Source organism: Colias philodice, chromosome 20, assembly GCF_061535455.1.
Source record: "Colias philodice isolate Cphi_HAF_F1 chromosome 20, ilColPhil1 Martin Lab GWU primary, whole genome shotgun sequence".
NCBI lineage: Eukaryota > Metazoa > Arthropoda > Insecta > Lepidoptera > Pieridae > Colias > Colias philodice.
The window spans coordinates 762,069-784,217 of record NC_143105.1 but is presented as its reverse complement, the minus strand read 5'-3'; the positions used below and the strand labels follow the sequence as shown (position 1 = coordinate 784,217).

The 22,149-nt window shown below is 33.5% G+C and overlaps 1 protein-coding gene across 1 annotated transcript; it reads left to right on the top strand.

Annotated features, from left to right (window-relative positions):
• The first annotated feature begins 45 nt into the window (after positions 1–45).
• Positions 46–17,500, top strand: Naam (Nicotinamide amidase). Its single transcript, XM_089707874.1, has 8 exons — positions 46–387; positions 4,453–4,639; positions 5,765–5,869; positions 12,696–12,830; positions 14,142–14,270; positions 14,774–14,942; positions 15,374–15,516; positions 17,200–17,500. Exons 1-8 carry the CDS (start codon positions 239–241, stop codon positions 17,287–17,289), a joined length of 1,107 nt encoding a protein of 368 aa, XP_089564000.1. The 5' UTR covers positions 46–238; the 3' UTR covers positions 17,290–17,500.
• Positions 17,501–22,149: the final 4,649 nt, after the last annotated feature.

The window sequence follows — 22,149 nt, the reverse complement described above, 5'->3', positions numbered from 1 at the left end:
TTGAACATTAATTGTCCAATCACCAATGTCACTGTCAAAAAAATATTGAAGTGTCAGCTGATCCGGTCTTGTGTTTATTTATTTATTTACAGTTACTTTAATATATTTATGAGTTAAAAACGTGTCTTTTCCCAGTTTATTAGCATAATGTGGTTAAAATGGAGCAAACCTCTTCGTTTGTAAGCGAACTTCTGTGAAAATTTAAACTTCCTGTGGTTAGGTTAGTACATCACGCAAGATGTTGGATTGCCTTATAAACAGCCGCGGTTGCGATGACCGCCTCATTTCGATCCAACCAACGATGTCGGAGGTTGCTAACGGAACCCCAGTTGAAAAAGAGACCTTTTTCGATATGGACGCCTGTTATGAAACATTCGACAAGGATGGGTATGTTTCAAAGTTTTTCATGATTCATCAATTAAAAATCATTTCATAATACTTTTACATCATCCTACAATTATCGATTTTTCGCTATTTTTGCGCGCAAATGCCTACTAAGCACCTAAGTGAAAATTATGTTTAAGTTGAGGCAATATTTTGTTTCAGTTTTTCTATTTATTTCCTCTTAAAAAAGGGGTTTGATAAAAGTTTATTCAGTTTTAATTGACTGCAGAAGCTTTTGATTTATATTAAAGCGTTAAGTTGCTCTTTCTAAAAACATTAATTCAACAGTTTTAGGTGAAGTTTTTCCAAGTTTATTTATATTTGAAACTCTTAACTTAAAAGGACAATTTCTTTTCAAATTAAATTAAAAATTGTATGGGTACATTTTTGAGAAGGGTAGCAACTTAAATAAAATACTAGATGTTTTTGTATGTGCAACATTAAGAAGTTTACAATAAAATTTTATAATTTTATAATAAATATTGATGATAAAGTTTAAGAGGTGTTTTGAGTGCATGATCCCTATTAATTCTGAATTGATTTGGTAAAAATATGCAATAACTCTTATTAAATAAATAAAATTTTATGTTCCTTTTATATTCATGTTTCATGGACAATGTCTTATCACAAATTAACATTAAAAATGTTATGTGATGATATAAATTATGTGATGAAAAAATAAATTAAAAAATTCTTACTAACAAAGCCATGCGTATACCTATTATAATTATGTCTTACAAACTAACAACAATGTGTTTTATTAAATTTAATTATGCCGGCTTTGCTGGCGAAAACTTTGCGACTCAACAATTTATAAATTCCACCCCTTACTTACTCTCGCGACATTGTGAAAAGTAGACTATGTTTATCTCTAAAGTTTAATATATTAATACTTTCCTAAATAAAATTTCATTCAAACCAATTCAGAGATTCACAGGTGATAACGTTACAGACATATAAAACTACTTTGTATATATATTGAGACTCGTTTTGTTAATTAGTTTGGACCTTCATTTCTTTATTGCAAAAATTAGTATGGATATTTTTTTAAATATAGTAGTGACGCAAAAATTTGTATGGATATTTTTTTTAATATAGTAGTGACGCAAAAATTTGTATGGATATTTTTTTTAATATAGTAGTGACGCAAAAATTTGTATGGATAGTTTTTTTAATATAGTAGTGACGCAAAATTTTGTATGGATATTTTTTAATAAAGTAGTACTTGCCGCATTTTAAAACGCTTTTATTAACTTCACCTGTGTATGTTTGTATGTAACCGATTCACACTCGATTTTGGACCCACTTTAAACATTTAATTAACTTTGGGTCAAAAGGATCCATTGATGACAATACAATAATTTCATGAGTTGTTTTTTAAATGTTTTAATTACACATTTATAGATCAATTTAAATTTTTACGTAAATTTATTAGAACCTCGTGCAATTCTTAAATAAAAAATATAAGTTTACAGTTAATAATAATAAACAAATTAAAAAGAAGAATTATTTGCTTCCAATGATATTATATATAGAAACAAGAGGTAGATACGTCATCAACGCACCAAAATTGCTTCCGTGAATTGGTCCTATTTGGGACCAATGCAATCAGTCAGATTGTCACCGGTCCCAGTGAGCGCATGTGCCGATAGGTACATTAAAGTTGTCGAAAATGCCTTCCTGTGTGTTCAGAAAGTGCACGTATTCGTGCAAAAAGATAAAGGAATATCATATCACAGGAAAATATATTAAATTATTACAGTTTATGAGTAAAAATAACAATTTACAATTCTTTATGAATGACACATGCTTGACACTTGTATTGAAATAATGAAAGGGATAAAACATTGCTTTAATCACTAGTGTGACAAAGCTAGCGTACACTGTGTTCAAAGATTATCATGTAGATACGATTATTGAAAATAGAACGGTTATTTTATTAATTTCGATTTGGGTAAATACTTGATTATTTTTATATTTAAATCCACACAGTGCATGTAATTAACAAATATATCTATTTATTATATACAAAGAAATCGTGATGGCAAAAATGATGTTGAATATACGTATTACATTAAAGAAAAGATTATCGCTACTGACGAAAAATGCTATTTGCTTTTCTGTAAATAGCTATTGAACATAAATTTTATTTGTGTTTTAGATAAAAAAGGCTTTTTCATCCTTTCTTTTATTTCATCCTTTTTTTCATCTAGGCACCACTATTATTATATTCTACAAGTTGGAGTGATGACCTTGTACGGGTTTCGGGAACTGCCTTGAAACGAATAGCGTAAGATCGGTCCTTATGGAATTCTATAAGGAGGACTATGCTCAGCAGTGGGTGTTTATCGGGTAAATGATGATGACCGAAAACGAACACCACAGCTAGTAATAAATACATAATACAGTTATATCTCCAAAAAATTTTTTTCATTTTAATACAACATCATAATAATAATTAAATAGTAAATGAAATTGTCACATTTGTTTACTTGTGCAGGAAACATAACATCTATAACATTGAACCTTCTGTGTCGTTAGTCTATGCCAATTACCATGGCAACTATTTGTTTATTTATATTTAATTGGTGAATTCTTATGACTTTTGCTTACACCTGCGCGGAAATGACAAACTATCTTTGTCTTTTTTGTTTATATCATTTTATTAGAGCCATCTCTCTTATACAGTCTGTGAATGTAATAAATTAAGTAAAATGATACTTGTATTTGTGTGTGCCTGACACTGCTTAAGAAGCATTTTTTTTGGATATATTGTGAGTATATAACGTATCTATACATAAAATATCATTGTTTGCTTCTAACAAATCGGCATGTCAAGGTTACTGTGACAAAACACGAGATATTATAAATAGTATGGATAAAAATACTATTATATGTATATTGTAACTTACATAATGACTAATTAAAAATACTTAATTATATATTAAATAACGCGTAGGTATTACCTATTTCCCAACAAAGACGTTTTACTTGTATTTAATAGGATTCATAATTCTATACAAATATACATCAGTTTATACTCCCAAAACACTAGTACATATGTTATATTTGACTACTAAACGGCAGACTTTCTATACATGATACATATTGGGGGAGGTACTAATACGCGGTAAAACCTAGGAGGGTAGGTTTTGTGGTTCAAATACCCGGTGGGTTGTACCGCGCAGTTTCACCCGTAGACGAACCCTCCGACACAAGAATGTATTTCTATAGCTTATAATGGTACATAAGCTACATCACTGTCGAGTATCATCAAATCCGTACATTGATTTTCGCATAAAATAGTAAAAGCGAACTTTCGCGTTTATTGTATTAGTGATAAAAAATAGTAGGATCAGTTCCTGGAAACCAAACAAACTATATAATATGGTGCTTGGTAGAGGACTGATAAACTGTTACTAATATATAAACATCCAGAAAAAGTTCGATTTTAATTTTACCCCAGCGTCTCATGCCACGCAAACTCATGAATAATGAAGTGATTAAATTGATTAATATTTTTCTATTGTAACAGGTACACTGAACAATAGTAAGCAAATAAATTACATTGATTTTGATTATACCTTACACAACGTAGTAAAATACGATAACCTTGTTCTCTCTATCGTGTCTAACTTAGTAGGTCTTATTACGTTTAGATAGCTGTGTACTGAAAAACTGAAAACTGAACGGTACTGAAACTTCATATTTGTGTTTATCTTTAAATGGAAAGCTATATGCCATTTAAACTTTCAAGTGACTATAAAATTCCGCATCTATTAGAAATAGTTGTTCTATTCAGCCATATCTAATTTATTGAACAAAACCTAAAATAAGTTATATGTTGCACTGCTAGACTAACTTCATTGCCAACAACTATACACTTGGGATGTCCTTTACGCTCAGAAATCCGAAAAAGTAGAAGACAATCGATTGCCGAGGTGGGATAGGTCATGAGGTATGCTACTGTACAGCAAAATACGCGAGTTCAAATGCCGCTCGTGATCGAATGTTTTCTATTCTTTAAAATTTCTTGAGTTAGATCATTGTTTCAATTTTTCCACATAGGGATGGGCAGTTGAATCTAGAAGAGTTCCGGCTTATCTGCAAGGCGTTATTCCGTAACGACAAGGGTCACATCTATCCCCTATCGGAGGAGAAAGCGCGGCACATCTTCCAAGTGTTTGATAAGAATGGAGACGGGTTTATTGATAAAGAAGAGTTCACGTTCTGCTGGAATCATTGGATTAAAGTGGTGAGTGAGAACTTTATATTTAAAATCTAGTTTCTGAATTGACAACCCTGGTGACCCAGGAAAATTATTGCAGCATCATCCTCTACTATATAATGTTTTTAGGAGCGTTTTGACGTCACTAAACTTGTGGTTCTGTCATAAGCCTAATTGGTAGTTACATTCACGCAAATAAATTTGTTCTTACATGCATTTCATTAAATATATGTATACATTATAGGTTAAGTTCTCTGAATATAGTGTATAATGTGCATGGAAAAATATTTGATACTAAAGTGTAGGAGTGACTAGTCAGTCAAGTGTAAATGGATTTTCTTTACCAGGATGATTAATCAGAATACGTCATGTATTATCGGAACGCGAACGTAATCACAATCAAACGGCTTAAAAACTAGATCATATTTTACCTAAGCTATGTAAAGTTTGACTTGTACGAGTAGGTTTTCCTTATTATGCAGATTACGTATTTTTGGATATTTTCATTTACCCTTTTAACAGCTATAGGTAAAATAGTAAAAATAAAACTGGATTATTCATATCCTCTCAATTCAAATCAAAGCAATGATAAATACTAGAATGATGTCACATGTATCTCGAGAAGAATTGCTCTTACACATTGTTATGAAGGAAAAGGTAAAGTCCCGGAGTAATTGAAGTAAATGGTTGCAGATGTATCTGGATTAATTTATAACTTTTTATCCAAAAAAAAGGTATTTTAGTTAAGGTGGTCGTATGGGTGTTTCTAGATACCCAATATTTATTCAAAAGTCTGTCAATGTATTTGTTGGCTCTATGTTTGATGTTCGCCTTAAAATATTTTTGTTCGAATTTGAACTTGTATCAGAATCTCGGCTAACGCTGAAACTTTTTCAATTAGGTTCGATTTCAGTAGTTCTTTTTTTCAACCATCGGGGTTTCTATAAATTAGTGAATAATTTGTCATTGGTGTTGAGTAGCTCTTTGTCTATGGTAGCTCAAAGCCCTTATTTCTATCGAGTAAACTCCTTACGGGCGTTTTATTTTCTTTAATGTTCCGGATACAAAATAAAAATGAGGTAGTGAATGAAATGTCTATCAGTGTAATTCATAGATGGAGTAGACCGAAATTGATGAAACTCCTGTTTACAGATAGTGCGCCCGGTCAGCGCTTTCCTCATAGTGGACGTGCAAAATGACTTCATATCGGGAACACTGAATATCAGCAAATGCAACGCTCAGCAGGATGGCAGTGAGGTGAGTTAATTTCAATAGAAATTTTACCTACATAATTATACTGAGAATTTCCAAGTTTCCTTGAAGGGTATGTTTGTAGGCATGTGGTTTATCATTCCTGTTTCACACATCTAGTATCTTTTAAACTTTTTGTTTAAACGTAGATTTTGTGTAAAATGTGTGATTGTGACGATGTTCGCTATGATATAAAAATTTATCGATACGTAAACCGTAGCCGTAATTAGAAACCTCATATTTTATACATAATAAATAATAATCAATAACCAATTGTGGCTGGTTCAAATCAAATCAAATCCGTTTATTTGCTCGTATATGGTCATATAAAGGTGTCAATATACAATACAGGTAAATTAGCTTGGAGAAATTTTTGCGTTTGTAGTAGTGTATGGTCAGCAAATAAAATAAAACAACATTTTATTTTTAGTTTTTATTTTATATATATAAGGGATTTTAAATTAAACTATATGTGTTTCTCCTCTGAAAAAGATGAGACTTTATTTTAATATTTGCACATTTAACATACATATAACTTCTACATTAACAATGTTACTAAAATGAAAAATTTACTAACCTGAAAAAGAAACGACATTTAAAGTTTAATTCTTTAGTTTGAGAAGTCAAAGGCTTGCCTCGACCATGTTTTAACACTGGAGCCATTTTGAATTAACAATATAAAGTTACAACACTTACACACAAATTAAACACTAGTTATGGCCCTGCCTTCATACAAAACTGCTGAATACGCCGTTCGCACGGGAATAGAATGTGGATGCGATTTCCCTTAGTTAGCATCCAAGCTTACGTCTTTATAATTATTAAACTGTATAAATTCATTCTTTAACTCCGGTCTGCATCGTGCAGACATGGGTGTAAAAGTCTCATTTTAGCTATTAAGTAGTTTTTAAGTACATCTGAGTTTTCATTTGGGGCCTCCGGCTGCGGGACATGTAATTCACTTCAACAAATATTATAACAATAATAACAAATAATAACAACAATCAACAAATACAAAATTTATCAATTAAACTACGTACATAATAATTATAATTTTTGAATTAAATGTGTGCTTTATGTTCTAACGGTACCAAACGACTGCACGTGGCACCTGCGGACAGCGTAAACTGGTTTATTCTGGTTTTGTGCGTGTTTCCACTTTCCACTATCAAGTGACGATTTATTTATTTGTTTTGTTTCGTAATTATTATGGTCAAATATTAATTATGAAACAAATTATTATGGACACGATATTTTATTGTTTCACGGTAGTCGCCTTGTCGTTTGCTCAAGGACGTAAAATTGAATGATATATTTTTTTTTATAAAGTCAAAACCATTTTCTTTCAAATAAAAACTTGTTTTTATTGAAAACAAAAGTGTTGCTAGGAATAAGTATAAAATTAAATAGTAATGTTAGGATATCGAAACATTTTTGTATAGGCCAGAACGATATAGTGGAAACGCGCTCTAAGATCTGAGTAATATACACACCACTACATATGCAAAAATTTCTCCAAGCTAATTTACCTGTATTTATATCACATAATATACTGCCATTGTAAATGGCGTGCAAAATTTTTTTGAAATTACAAGTTAAATTATCAAAAACTAGCTTTCCGCCCGCGGTTTCAAAGAAAAACTAGCATAGTTCCCGTTCCCGTGGAATTTCCGGGATAAAACCTATCCTATATTACTCGTGGATAATGTAGCTTTCGAATGGTGAAAGAATTTTTAAAATCGGTCCAGTAGTTTATGAGCCTATTCATTACAAACAAACAAACAAAGTTTTCCTCTTTATAATATTAGTGTAGATATAGGTACAAATTAATACAATCAACAACAAAAAGAAAAAGACAATAAATTACTAAGTACATGCAAAATTACCATTAAATTATATTAAAACTCATATATTAATGTCATTATCATTCAAGTACCTATTCCTTAACACTATAATAATTTTTCATGTCTTCTGGATTCTGGATATCATCTGCGTTGTTGATTAAAAACGACACATGTCTGAAAAAGTGTTAAATAGGCTATCTGGGACATTAATTATCAGTAAAAGCAACCCAAAAAGCTTAAGTATAACTACCCGCAAATAACCAAAGAATAAACAAAGATCTGCCTATTTCATTGATCCGACATATTCGTTCCAAATATAAGCAGTACTGCGGTCCCACGTCGTATGCTAATGCAACTCAAATTGGCTACTGACACGACATATTCAATAATATCTGTGTTGCTTCATTTTATAAGTTCCTGAAGATTATGGAGGCTCTATATTAGTAGTTTTTCTTTGCGATATTTCCGGGTCAATTTATTATATTCACATTTGATTTTCGAAACGCAAAGAGAGAATAAGGATATCCTAAATCTGCTGCCTCAATAAGGAGTGCGATTTTCGGTTTCAGGTATATAAAATCAAAGATATTTATAAATAATTTTATTACAGACTTATTAATTACTAGCTGCGCTCCGCGGTTTCACCCGCGTGGCTCCGCTCCTGTTGGTCTTAGCGTGATGATATATAGCCTATAGCCTTCCTCGATGAATGGGTTATCTAACACTGAAAGAATTTTTCAAATCGGACCAGTAGTTCCTGAGATTAGCGCGTTCAAATAAACAAACTCTTCAGATTTATAATATTAGTATAGATGTTAGTATAGATGTATAATATACAGCCTACAGGTACAGGTAATAGAAATTGTAATTTAGTTGATTAAAATTAGTAAAAGTTTGAATCGAAATTAAAATTAACTAAAAAAAAAATGTATTTCGAAAACCTCTAAAAGTCTAAAGTATGAAAGCTTCAAACATTTCATTCAAGTAGGATGTATTGATGCGGCTTATTTTGTATGTGTTATCAAAGGACGCGTGTTTGATCGATTGCACGTAGCAATCGTTATCACATGGCCCTTGTACGGTACGGTCGGCAAAATAGGTCTACCCTAAAACTTGAAATAGGTTATAGATAATAGGCAAGGTGTTGTTTACATGGCACAATTCCTGAAGGGTGAACCCTTAAACTTGAATTAAGTATTAGATAATAGGCACATAATTAAATTAAATCTACATAAACTAGCCGTTTCGTTCATGTCTCCATTGAAAAAGAAGCTTTCCTTCGCAATTTCTATTTGGCTTCAAAGATACGCCTTAAAATTCTACAATTTTGATATTTTGGTTTTTTGGCATTTAAATGCTTTATAAATATAAATTTTTAAAGAAAAGAAAAAAATTATATTCTACGATTAGTTAAAAATTGGTATTAACAATGTATTAGTTTAGTTTTCAATTTCAAAGGTATTATTAATGTAAAGAATATTTACGTTAATGATACCTACGAATTAGAAAACTTTCGTTGCTGACTGTAGGCGGTGGTAGTAGTATGCGGTTGATTTCTATTAGGTACCTTATAAATCGGAATTTGTTTGGCGCAGTGGTTACAGACTCTGACTAGTTTAACAGGGAGAGTAGATGCAAACCCTGCTATTTAAATAGATTAGATTATTTAGATGTAGTATTTCCAAAAAAAAGACGTTAAACATTTCGTCCTCACTTCAATTTTTGGATTTTAAAGTACCATACTAATATGGCTGTCTTATTCATAAATTCAATATGATTTTATTTTTGACGCGATTAAGTTAACATGTTTCATACTCTCTCGATGTCTCCACTCTTAGCACTCAAATGTCACGTTTAGACGCTAAAAAAGACACGTGCTTCGTGGTTTCACCCGCCAACCTCCTCACACTGCCTGCTCGAATAACATAATAAAGTGGTTTTGTCATCATGTAACTTTAAAGCGTCTTAGGGTTTGTCCGAGGTTTACTTCATGTACTCGGCTCAACCTAAGCCCTACATCTTCTCTGAAGATTTAAGCTCTATTATTATTCAAATTGTATTTTCAAAATCTGATCAATTCTTTCAATGTACGCTTTTTAAACAAACTACCTCATCAGCTTAATAATTACAGATTTGCCATTGAACAAAGTGTTTTTGTGCCCTCTATATTGCAATATTTTACCGCAAAATTACTCAAATAGCACTTAAAATACCAATAAATAATCTCTTGGCTCGTAACGTTGAAGTATGACAGTAATTTCCAAATTAAAATTGCTGAAGCTTGCATGAAAGAAGTTAGTAGCTACCTGCATTAGGTTAAACGGTAACTTTGTACCAATTGAACGGGATAATTTTTGGATCGTATCCAAAGTTATATTGATTGTTTTTAAAGCGGCAAAGGTCAAAGTAGTGTAGGACAGTAGGGCATAGAGAAATAGTGAAATTAATCGTCACTTCTTATCAACAAGGATGATTTTGGCTTAACTGGAATGGCAACTTATCAGAATAGATTGGGAGGCTCAAATCAGACAGCCCTTCACGTCCTTTATCAAATGTTTTGTAGGCTCAATCATCACAACAGGCTATATGCGATCTTTGCAATAGAGTCTTCTATCTATGGTGATGATTTATCATTTATTTTGTATAATTGACATTAATTCAAAGGGTCTGTCTATTAAGACGAATATAGACCTTAGCTTAGGTCCCAAAAGAATATTTATACGACATATCTACGTATAATAAAACACATAAACTTCCTTCCAGTGCAACCTGGTAAAACCCGCAATGACAATGACAATGATCTTTATAACAACGTTACGTCAAACAATTCCGAAAACTTGGAAACAGTAATAGTTTCAAGAATAAACCCTCATTACATAATTCGGCATCGTCTACAAACTTCCAAGTTGGATAACTAATTTCCTCTGAAGTAATCAAATTAAACGGTTTACGCGAAAGTTGGATCGCGAATTAAACAATGACAGCTTTTGGTTAAAGTTAACGGTGTAGGTGTTGATGTCTTGACATTCTCACTCCTTTGGAGGCAATTAACGCGGTGCCTGGCACGGAAACTATACGATTTCAATCGTTTGCTATAATGAGATTTATTTTCGGAACACTTTCCGCGTCCCCTGATTGGTTGCTGGGTGTGTGTGCCAAAATGTGATTGGTTGAGAATATTTCAAACTGTTTATTGGTTCGACAGAACGTACACGATTGGTCGTTGTAAAGCTTTGTAAAGGATTTGGAGTACTCTGGGTGTATTCAGGATGATAAATGACATAGGATTTTATCGGATTTACGTACATTTTAAACATAATAGAAAATTCGAAGCTTTGACAAATTGAATATCCTTGAAGTTTTTTGTTCACATTAAGGTTTTTTTAACAATACAAATCTGCCCTTCATATACCTACATATTTATTAAACAAGATACTTAATACTTATATAAAGATAAGAACAAATTATAACACTCACTTCAAGTTTCAAGTACATATAATCATAATTGTATTTATCTAAAACGCATTTCTCTCAAGGAGAAACTATAAATAAAATATATTTAACGGAAATTGTCCATTCTGTAAGTTGAAAAAAGATATGGGCCCAATTAACCTAAAATCTAAATAACAATAGAATCTAGATGTTACAAAGACGTTACCAGTAACCTTGACATTAGAGCTTTCATTACTACATAACTATTCTAAAAATACATTAATGCAAGAAATGAGTTCTCACTAGACACAACGCAATTTCAATAAATTCTTCTTTGAATAACATTAAAAACTATCGCAATTATTGGAAATAGTTTGTCCACAATGGAGAATGTTTTCTTTTTGTGATGAAAAAATTTAAGTTTTTGTAATCCATCTCGTATGTTAAGTATTTCAAGTTATTGTTTAAGTTAATATGCGATGTACGGCTTGATAGCTCAAGCTGGCTGGAATACTGAAAAAACTCATTTTACAATAGTTTCTAACTTGGACATACGGTTACTTCTAAGCAAATAATATTCTATTTGCGTTACATTACTGACAAAAACACGCTAGATTAACATACTAAATGCAAAACCATTTAAAGTCAGTGGCTTTGTAAACATATGCTTTGTGTTTACGCTCCATTTGATCTTATTCTATGTCGAAATGAGAATCAGTTTGTCATTGTTGTGATCTATTTTATTGGCTTACTCATTTTCGTGTAGTAAATAATTAACTATACCTTGTGATCTGGATAACAAATCATCTATTTAGAATTGAACGCTCCCGATTTGTATGTGTCAAGTAAATAATTTGCCGTATAGACTAGACCAGAATTTGGTATGCATGTTGCATGCTGACATGACTGTCCAAAATAAATGTAATTGTTTATACGTTCTTGGTCTATATTTATTTTTGAGGTATCTCGTAATTGTCGGAAATGTATCGGACGCCTGTTGTACAAATTCTTTAGCCTCAGTTATCTAAAAATTGGACTAAACTATAAACTCTGTATGAATTAAGCGAGTTAGGCCCTTTCTTACCGTACGAAATTAATACTTAAACGCCTCTCATTGAGCTAGATATCTAAGTCTCCCTTTGCATATGCAGTTCCTTGTTTCTGATTGAGTTTAAGTTCCATTATCTAGCAACTAGTAAGTAGCATTAAGACTATCCATTCAGATGATCGTCAAGTTATGTTTATTTATTTAAGCTTCATTTTGAATCATCTATCCATATTGTATTGTACTAACAGTACGTACTTAGGTAGAATTGCACTGGCTCACTCCATAGTGCGGGCGCTCGTCCATTTCAGTCTGACATCGGCCGACGACTGAGAACTACAGACTACTGACAACTATGAGCTAACCCCACCACTGGTGTACGTGAGTCAATGTATACATATATCTATTTCATAGATAGACTACACATATTTTAACTTTAGCTCTATTTTTAATCAACCATTAATATGTAAACTTTAGCTCCACTTTCAATCAGGCAGTATATTCTCCCCAGGTGGTAGAACCAATAAACCGTCTCCTGGACTCCGTGCCGTTTGACTGCGTGTTCTACTCGCTGGACTGGCATCCACCAGACCATGTATCGTTTATCGATAACGTGCATTTGCGAGAGTTGGATCCGTCTAGCCCGGTGAGTTATTTAATCCTACTAATATTATAAATGTGTTGTATGTTTGTTTATTTGTTACTCCTTCACGCAAAAACGGCGTAACCGATTTTCGTTAAATGTGGCACACACGTAGATGGTAACTTGGATTAAAAGAAAGTTTTTATACCGAAAATCTCACGGGAACGGGAATTATACGGGATTTCCTTTGACTACGCGGGTGAAGCTGCAGGCGAAAAGCTAGTAAATAATAAATTATGTAATTAAGATTTATTTGTTTTTCAAATAAAAGTCTCACGAATAAGGAGAATGGAGGGGAAAGAAAACATGTAAATTTTATTTTTTTAAAAGCTGTTCAGGCCAATGAATGTGGCGAATGAAAAGAATTATATTGGGTATCGTAGGAAAACACATCAGTAGATTTAAATTTTGCCATGATCGACGTACCGAGTTGCTAGAATAAAATAACATTATAACATGAACGATTAAATAGATTGAATAATACAATGTTTTTCTTCGATTTGTTAATTCTATCTAATTTATTACCGTAAAAGGTATCAGCTATACAATGTGTATCATGTTTCAAGCAATTTGCTAGTTACCTGTTAGCAAACAATAGAATTGTGTTCATTCACTAAATTGTGATTTATAAATAGATTTACTGACCTTTATGTTCCTATTTCTAGTAATCGAATTAAGTAATTGGTTTTAAAATTTGTAAAAGTCATTGTAATTTTGAATTAGGTAGAAATTTAATTTAAGTTAGTATATTTTTATTTTTTACTATAGAATGATTTGGAATGAAAATAATTTTTATGCTAATTTCTGTGGTAATTATCAATGATGATTATGAGGACAATAGTATTGATACTAATGAAATTTATAACTATGGCGATGAAAACTATGATGAAGGCCAACAAAGTGCAAGAATACGGTACGGTAGTGTTCTAGAATCTGATGATATGGACTTTAATGTTGAAAATGATTTTAAAGCTCGAAGCGCGATGGTATTATTTTCTTGGTCCGTTAATACCAATGATAGTGACTGTAAAAGTTATGATACAATTATAATTATAAAAATAGTAGTGTAGGGTAGTTTTCTTATGAAATTAATCCATACTTAATATTATAAATGCGAAAGTAACTCTGTCTGTCAGTCTGTTACTCAATCACGCCTAAACTACTGAACCAATTTGCATGAAATTTGGTATGGAGATATTTTGATACCCGAGAAAGGACATAGGCTACCTTTTATTGCGAAATATGTACCACGGGCGAAGCCGGGGCGGACCTCTAGTAGTTAATAATATAATAACTATAAATGTAAAATAAAAGGTATCAGCGGACAAAGCCCAGGCATACGATACGGTGGTGTTCGCTGGCCCACCACCGATGAAACAACGCTTGTGGCCGAGACACTGCGTGCAAGATTCGTGGGGTGCGGAGCTGCATAAGGATCTTAAGGTTTGGGGAACTAATTGAATTGATATTTGAAAAAATTGAGTTGAAAAATTTGGGCTATTGGACTTTTTAATTTCTTTTTTATAATTTTCGCATATTTATAAGCATTAAAACAAAATTTTAAGAGTCTAAAACTTAAATTTAAAATATCAAATCAAATTTAATGCTTAACAAATGCCATAAAATGGAAAACTATTACTAACAGACTACTCATAAAAATAAAAAAGCTTGTAAAATCGACCCTTATGGACCCTCTTCACAATGGGCAGTGTTGGGCGAGTAGAGGCAAACACAATAGAGGCCAGTGTAGAGGGCCTTAATATCTACGATCGGCGGTCATTGTAGATGTTTATTCGTAAACGTCGTAATGACGGAAGACATCGACGATCGTTTATTGGGCTGACGTTCTCGATTGTGAAGAGGGTCTATTAGATATGTTTAATTTAGCTGTTACCTATTCGAATTGGACTGTTTAACATCCTAACATAATAAAAAAAACTCCACAGATAGTAGAAAACGCGATAAAGGTATACAAGGGCACCAACCCGGAGGTGGACTCGTACTCCGTGTTCTGGGACAACAAGAAGCTCACCGAGACTAGCCTCAGCACGCAGCTGCGCGTGCGCGGAGCGACCGACATATACATATGCGGCATCGCGTACGATGTGTGTGTGGGTGAGTGGCACTGTGTATGTGTGTGTGATTTCATGAATTTCAGAATAGACAATTTTATTTTATGGTTCAAAGATTATTGTAGTAACTAGAATACCTACCCATCTTAATTTTTGTTTTTAATTTTTCGTCCGTATTGGATGAAAATGATTTTTTTTAACGCGTATCATGGAACTTAAATCCATCCGCATGCCCATAACTCTCAACTCTTTTTAACCTAATTCCAAATCGGATGCGGCATATTTGAAGGTCAATCGGACGCGCTTATTTGGCAAGATTCAAAAATACCAAAATCGTCACCTTACTCCATGACGTGACCGTATTGCCATGACGCGACCTTAAAATTTAATTAACGGCGTGCCTAAAGAAGATTCACTTCAAAAATGTATTTTTCTAATATTGATTCATAATTATATGGTTACCTTTATTAAAAGGTGCAACAATAGCCGATGCGCTCGGTATCGGTTACCGCGCGGTGCTCGTTGAGGACGCGTGTCGCGGTGTTGATATCGCTGACATGCAGCGCACTAAGAGCGCCATACTTGCGGGCAACGGGCTGATTGTGAGCTCGCAGGACGTGAGTATACATATACATACATACCACACACTTGCAAATACACTGCTTGATACACATACCATAACACTCTGCTTGATACAAAAATCCACACTGCTTGATACACACACAATGGGCACTAATAACAATGCTCTTTGATACACAGACAGCTCGATACACATACAAACACACCCCTGCTCGACATAAACACACACAGCTCGAAACAAACACAACACAGCTTGACACAAACACACGTCACTGCCCACACACACACAGCAACACTGATTGACACAGATAGACAGCATTGCACTACAGAAATACGATCTGCTAGTCATAAACACACGACACTGCCAGACACAAGCACACGACACTGCCAGACAGAAGCACACGACACTGCCAGACACAAGCACACGATACTGCCAGACACAAGCAAACAATACTGCCAGACATAAGCACACAATACTGCCAGATATAAGCCAACAATACTGCCAGACATAAGCACACGACACTGCCAGACGTAAGCACACAATACTGCCAGACATAAGCACACGACACTGCCAGATACAAGCACACGACACTGCCAGACACAAGCACACAATACTGCCAGACATAAGCACACAATACCTACTGCCAGACACAAGCATACAATACTGCCAGACAAGCACACAATACTGCCAGATACAAGCACACAACACTGTCAGACACAAGCACACAATATTGCCTGACATAAGCACACAATACTGCCAGACACAAGCAAAACAATACTGCCAGACATAAGCACACAATACTGCCTGACACAAGCACACAACACTGCCAGACATAAGCACACAACACTGCCTGACATAAGCAAACAATACTGCCAGACACAAGCAAACAATACTGCCAGACACAAGCACACGACACTGCCAGACACAAGGACACGATACTGCCAGACAGAAGCACACGACACTGCCAGACACAAGCACACGATACTGCCAGACACAAGCAAAACAATACTGCCAGACATAAGCACACAATACTGCCTGACACAAGCACACAACACTGCCAGACACAAGCACACAACACTGCCAGACATAAGCACACAACACTGCCTGACATAAGCAAACAATACTGCCAGACACAAGCACACGACACTGCCAGACACAAGCACACGATACTGCCAGACACAAGCAAACAATACTGCCAGACATAAGCACACAATACTGCCAGATATAAGCACACAAAACTGCCAGAAATAAGCACACGACACTGCCAGACATAAGCACACAACACTGCCTGACATAAGCAAACAATACTGCCAGACACAAGCACACGACACTGCCAGACACAAGCACACGATACTTCCAGACACAAGCACACAATACTGCCAGACATAAGCACACAACACTGCCTGACATAAGCAAACAATACTGCCAGACACAAGCAAACAATACTGCCAGACACAAGCACACGACACTGCCAGACACAAGCACACGATACTGCCAGACACAAGCAAACAATACTGCCAGACATAAGCACACAATACTGCCAGACATAAGCACACAATACTGACAGACACAAGCAAAACAATACTGCCAGACATAAGCACACAATACTGCCAGACACAAGCACACAATACTGCCAGACACAAGCACATAATACTGCCAGACAAGCACATAATACTGCCAGACACAAGAATGAAAAGTAATTCAAAATAATATTTACCAGGTGCTAGCAATGGTGGAGGGTCGTGACAGACGGCCAGAGCTCGGCTACAAACTAGCCATGGAACTCAAAAATGCTATGGAAGACCAATAACTTATAGGCCATAACAAAAACCTTCCAATTAAACATAATCCATCCTTAGTTTATGAATATTGAGTAAAAGAGACAAATATGTTTTGCATTACTGCGTCTTCTATTTAGAAATAATAAGCAAATAGCTTTGAAAATATTTTGAAGCTCGCAATAGGCGATTTTGTTTAAAGACGTTACAAGGCTTTTAAAAAATATGTTTTCTGGCACATATTGAAAATAGAGCAGGCTCCAAGGAGATGTTCGTTTGCAAAAATCGCGGACCTAAATCTGACTTCTGATATATATTGTATAGATCCCAGACATCCTATAGACAGATGTTGCCAACCAGTTTTGTGGTCCCCCTGCCCGCACCCCGGTAATTAAATATGGCATATAAAGAAAAAAATAAAAATTTCCAAAACATGCCGTGTGGGGTATCAAATGAAAGAGCTTATTGAGTAGATCACGAATATATAGCATACTATATACATTTCTTACACTTTCTCTAAGATTTTTTAGAAAATTTACGAAAATGGTCCATTTTTGAGTTAACTTTAAACCACTATAGATTGAAAACTCATGAATATATTTTTTAAATTATTATTTTAAATAATTAACAATAGTCCATTGTTTATGATTCAATAGTTCGTAATATAATATAAGTGAGCTATGTGGTGGATTTGATGAAAATAACTATATACTATATGAACTTGAAAATATACTCGCCATCTTTGAATGTTCCCCCCACTCCCCCATGCAACTATTTCACTGTACGAAATATTGAATCGTAAACAATGGACTATTGTTAATTATTTAATATAATAATTTAAAAAATATATTCATGAGTTTTCAATCTATAGTGGTTTAAAGTTAACTCAAAAATGGACCATTTTCGTAAATTTTCTAAAAAATCTTAGAGAAAGTGTAAGAAATGTATATAGTATGCTATATATTCGTGATCTACTCAATAAGTTCTTTCATTTGATACCCCACACGGCATGTTTTGGAAATTTTTATTTTTTTCTTTGTATGCCATATTTAATTACCGGGGTGCGGGCAGGGGGACCACAAAACTGGTTGGCAACATCTGTCTATAGGATGTCTGGGATCTATACAATATATATCAGAAGTCAGATTTAGGTCCGCGATTTTTGCAAACGAAACTCCACTGAGAGTCCGGTCTAAAAGTAATAGATACCATAGTACCTAGTCAGGTTTTCAAATTTTTTTGGCATCAATGATTTTGTTCTTTAGAATTACGTCCAAAATAAAATAGGTATAGAAATGACAGCACTAGATAGTTTAAAAGTAATATTATAGGATCAGCCACAAAAAATTTATACTTACACAAAAAAAACGTTTCAATATTTATATTTTTTTTTATTACTTTATTTCCCTACGCTTTATTGCATAGAGTATATATAGACTATAGACGCTTTAAAAAAATCGCCCATGAAAATAGTTCCTTTCTCTGTTGATTCTCATTTTTGTTTGTTTTTTTTTTTTGGTTAATGGTTATATTTATTGTAGTTTAAGTTTTAGTTTAGTCATAATAGTACTTAATTGTAACAGAGTACAAATATAGTTTGTAGAAATAGCAAGGAAATGTAAAAACATAAGAATTAAGGGTTCCGTTTTTTTCTTGAGGGACGAAACCCTAAAAAGTGACAATTTTTAATTTCCTGCAATTATTTTCCAGTGTATTATTTATTAATTATTTTATTATTCGAAAAACTATTTATTTAAATGATTATGCAAAAGCAGTCCATCATTCCAACACTAAGAAATCTCAACTTAACTGCATGACAATTTTACAATAAACTGCTTATTTATTTTACTTTTTTATAAGTTAAGTTATACTGTGTACTTATTTAGTTTTAAGTCTTTTTCAAGGGGTTAATTTAAGTAAGTTTTATTATACTCTAAGTATAAATTGCACGAATGTTGCCACTTGAAACTATTTAATTTAAATTAATAAATGTCTATGTTTTAAAGTTTACATTGTACCAGTAAAAGTATATAATATCTTGAAATGGATAACAAAGTTCTAAAAATGTATGTAATTTGAGCATATTAAGATTATTCAGCATATTCAAATATGTAAATTACTTATTGTATTTTAAAATAGTGTGTGCATGAAAGTTCTCTTATTTATTCGCAAAATAGTCTACTAGAATAGTGGAAATTCGCACTAGTAATAGGTATATTAATTTTCACATTTGAATAAGTAAGAATGAATTACAATTTTTAATAAAGGAGAGCTGAGTTTGATATTTATGTCTTTATGGCTGATTTGTTACTCTTTTTTTGTGTGGTGTCTCTCAATGTTAGCCAGAAGGGCTTCTACATTTTAACGCGGACGCGGGGGTGAACTGAAGGTTCACCCTGGTAGCGACATGCACAAGGGCTCGGCTTGGGCTGTCGCTTGAGTGGAGGAAGCCAGAAGGGCCCTAATCGGACGGGGGATTTGTTACTCGAAAACGCACTTATAATGAGATAAATTAATTGATATCCAAGTATTACTATAAAAAATCCGTTACCTATCTTCTATTTAACATTGACAGTTAATTAATCCGTTTCACTCTAGAAAGTACAGACAGAAAGAGATAGATATAGAAAATTCAAAATTACCACAGACCTTTAATTTGACTACGGTCGAAAACATATAGACAACTACAAAAATTTAGACAAATGTGAAAATTAACATACAACGCACTAGAAATTTAGACATTCCTATTAGAAATAATGTAACGGTTAGTGAGAACAGATTCCTAAAATACGGTGTGGAATATTTACAATTTAATTTATTTTACTCTTTACCAAGTGAAGGGTAACGTGTTATAGGTGGAATGATCATTTTTATCATGGTTCATGAATAAATAATTATAATGTACTTGTGTGTTTTATTTCGTGTCTTCTAAGGCAACTAATTTGTATTAGGATGGTCTTCAATAAATTACAATTTTTTACTACCATTAATAACCGAACATAGGTAATTTATAGTGGTAGTGGTAAGTTTAGTACTTTGACTCCTAAACTAGGTATTCGATTTAAGTTTCCTCTATTCTCCTCAAAACCTTATAACTATATTAACAAAATTTGCACGTAAACATAGACCAAGAGGACTGGTGTCTGCGATAGGCCGTAGCCTGTAGTGCAGATCGCCAGGCACTCCCCAAATCGAACCGCTTAATTTAGAGAATTTAATTATGTATGAGAAAAATAAACAAAAGGAAAAAAAAAAATTAAAATAACGAATTTAACAATATACAGGGTGATTGGTAATTCGACGTGATCCTTCAAAGGGGTTATACTAGAGGTCATTTGCAACAAATTAAGTCCAGTTAACCAGGGGTCAAAAATGGATGGTTATTGAGCTATGACGGTTTTTTGATCAAAATTTAAATTACGTCTTTAATCTTTTTATTTCGATCCCATGCAAAAGTAGGTAACATTTGTGCCTTTTTAGAAAGCTTATGAAACAAGGAATTTACTTCTTTAATTTGTACACCAAGTTTACTACATTTTTTCGAGTAATAATCAACTACTTATGGAAAATTTACTACAAAAATAAGTTTTATTCCACCTTAAGACCCTTTTATTTTTAAGGTGATGCAAGTTTTGGGCAAGATTTTTTTTTAAAGTGATCGCTCATTCTTCGGTTTACAGTGTAGTAGTTTTTTCATAATTAATTATTTTTGGTAAAAGGGAAGAAAATTTCTTAAAAATCAAAAAACCGTCATAGCTCAATAACCATCCATTTTTGACCCCTGGTTAACTGGACTTAATTTGTTGCAAATGACCTCTAGTATAACCCCTTTGAAGGATCACGTCGAATTACCAGTCACCCTGTATAACCCTATGTGTAGAATATAAGAGTAGGGATGTGGTTGTGTGTGTGTATGGCTGTGTGTGCGTGTGTGTGTGTGTATGTGTGTGTGCGTGTGTTTGTGTGTACGTTTATGTGTAGAATCTGTTTGTTAGTTTGTATATAAATTTGCTACAAAATTACTTAAAGCGATTTGCGCAACGTATTAAGTTCTCAGTACAATCATAATCCAGACTTTTGAGCCATTTTGAGGTAATTAATTTACAAGCACTTGCCGTCATTGGATAAATACATAATTTACCGTTTAACTTATTATATAAGTGACTGCCTTGAAAACAAAAGAAACGACGCGTGAATGAAGTGTTAGGGGTAAATTGATCACATATTCTGTCTAGTCGACGCATATTTTTAAATTTATGAGAATCATATAGTACAAGCAAATTGTGCTGTTTAAGAATTGTGTGAAGAACAAAGAGTTGACGAACTGTTAAAACATCACATTTTTCGTAGAGGGCGGTAACTAGTTGGATGATAAAACGGTAGGTGAGATCCAACCTTAAGAATAGCTCTCTGGGCTCTTTCTAATTTTAATATAAATGTTTTAGGTGCTCCTCCCCAAGAAGTTATACAATATGATAGGAGGGATTGGCAGAGCGCAAAATACACCGATTTTATAACATTTTTATCCGCAACACCCCTCAGACACTTAAATATATAAATGAGTTTGCGTACCCTACCAGACAACAATTCAATATGTTCTTGAAAGTTTAACTTGTCATCCAACACAACACCGAGATACTTTATAGATTTAGTAAATTGAACTGTTGGACAAGAACAGGTGGAACTATTAAAATCGAGACAAGAATGTGATTTTATCAGAAAAGACTGCGCACCTAAATTTCTGTTTCGCAAATGAAAGGCCATCAACTTGGTCTTATCTGTGTTTAGTGTGAGTATATGGCTATATAGCCATTTACAAACAGTGTTATAACCATTCTGAGCGTGAGATACTGCCTCCTGCCAAGTGTTACCACAGAAAAGTAGGACTGTGT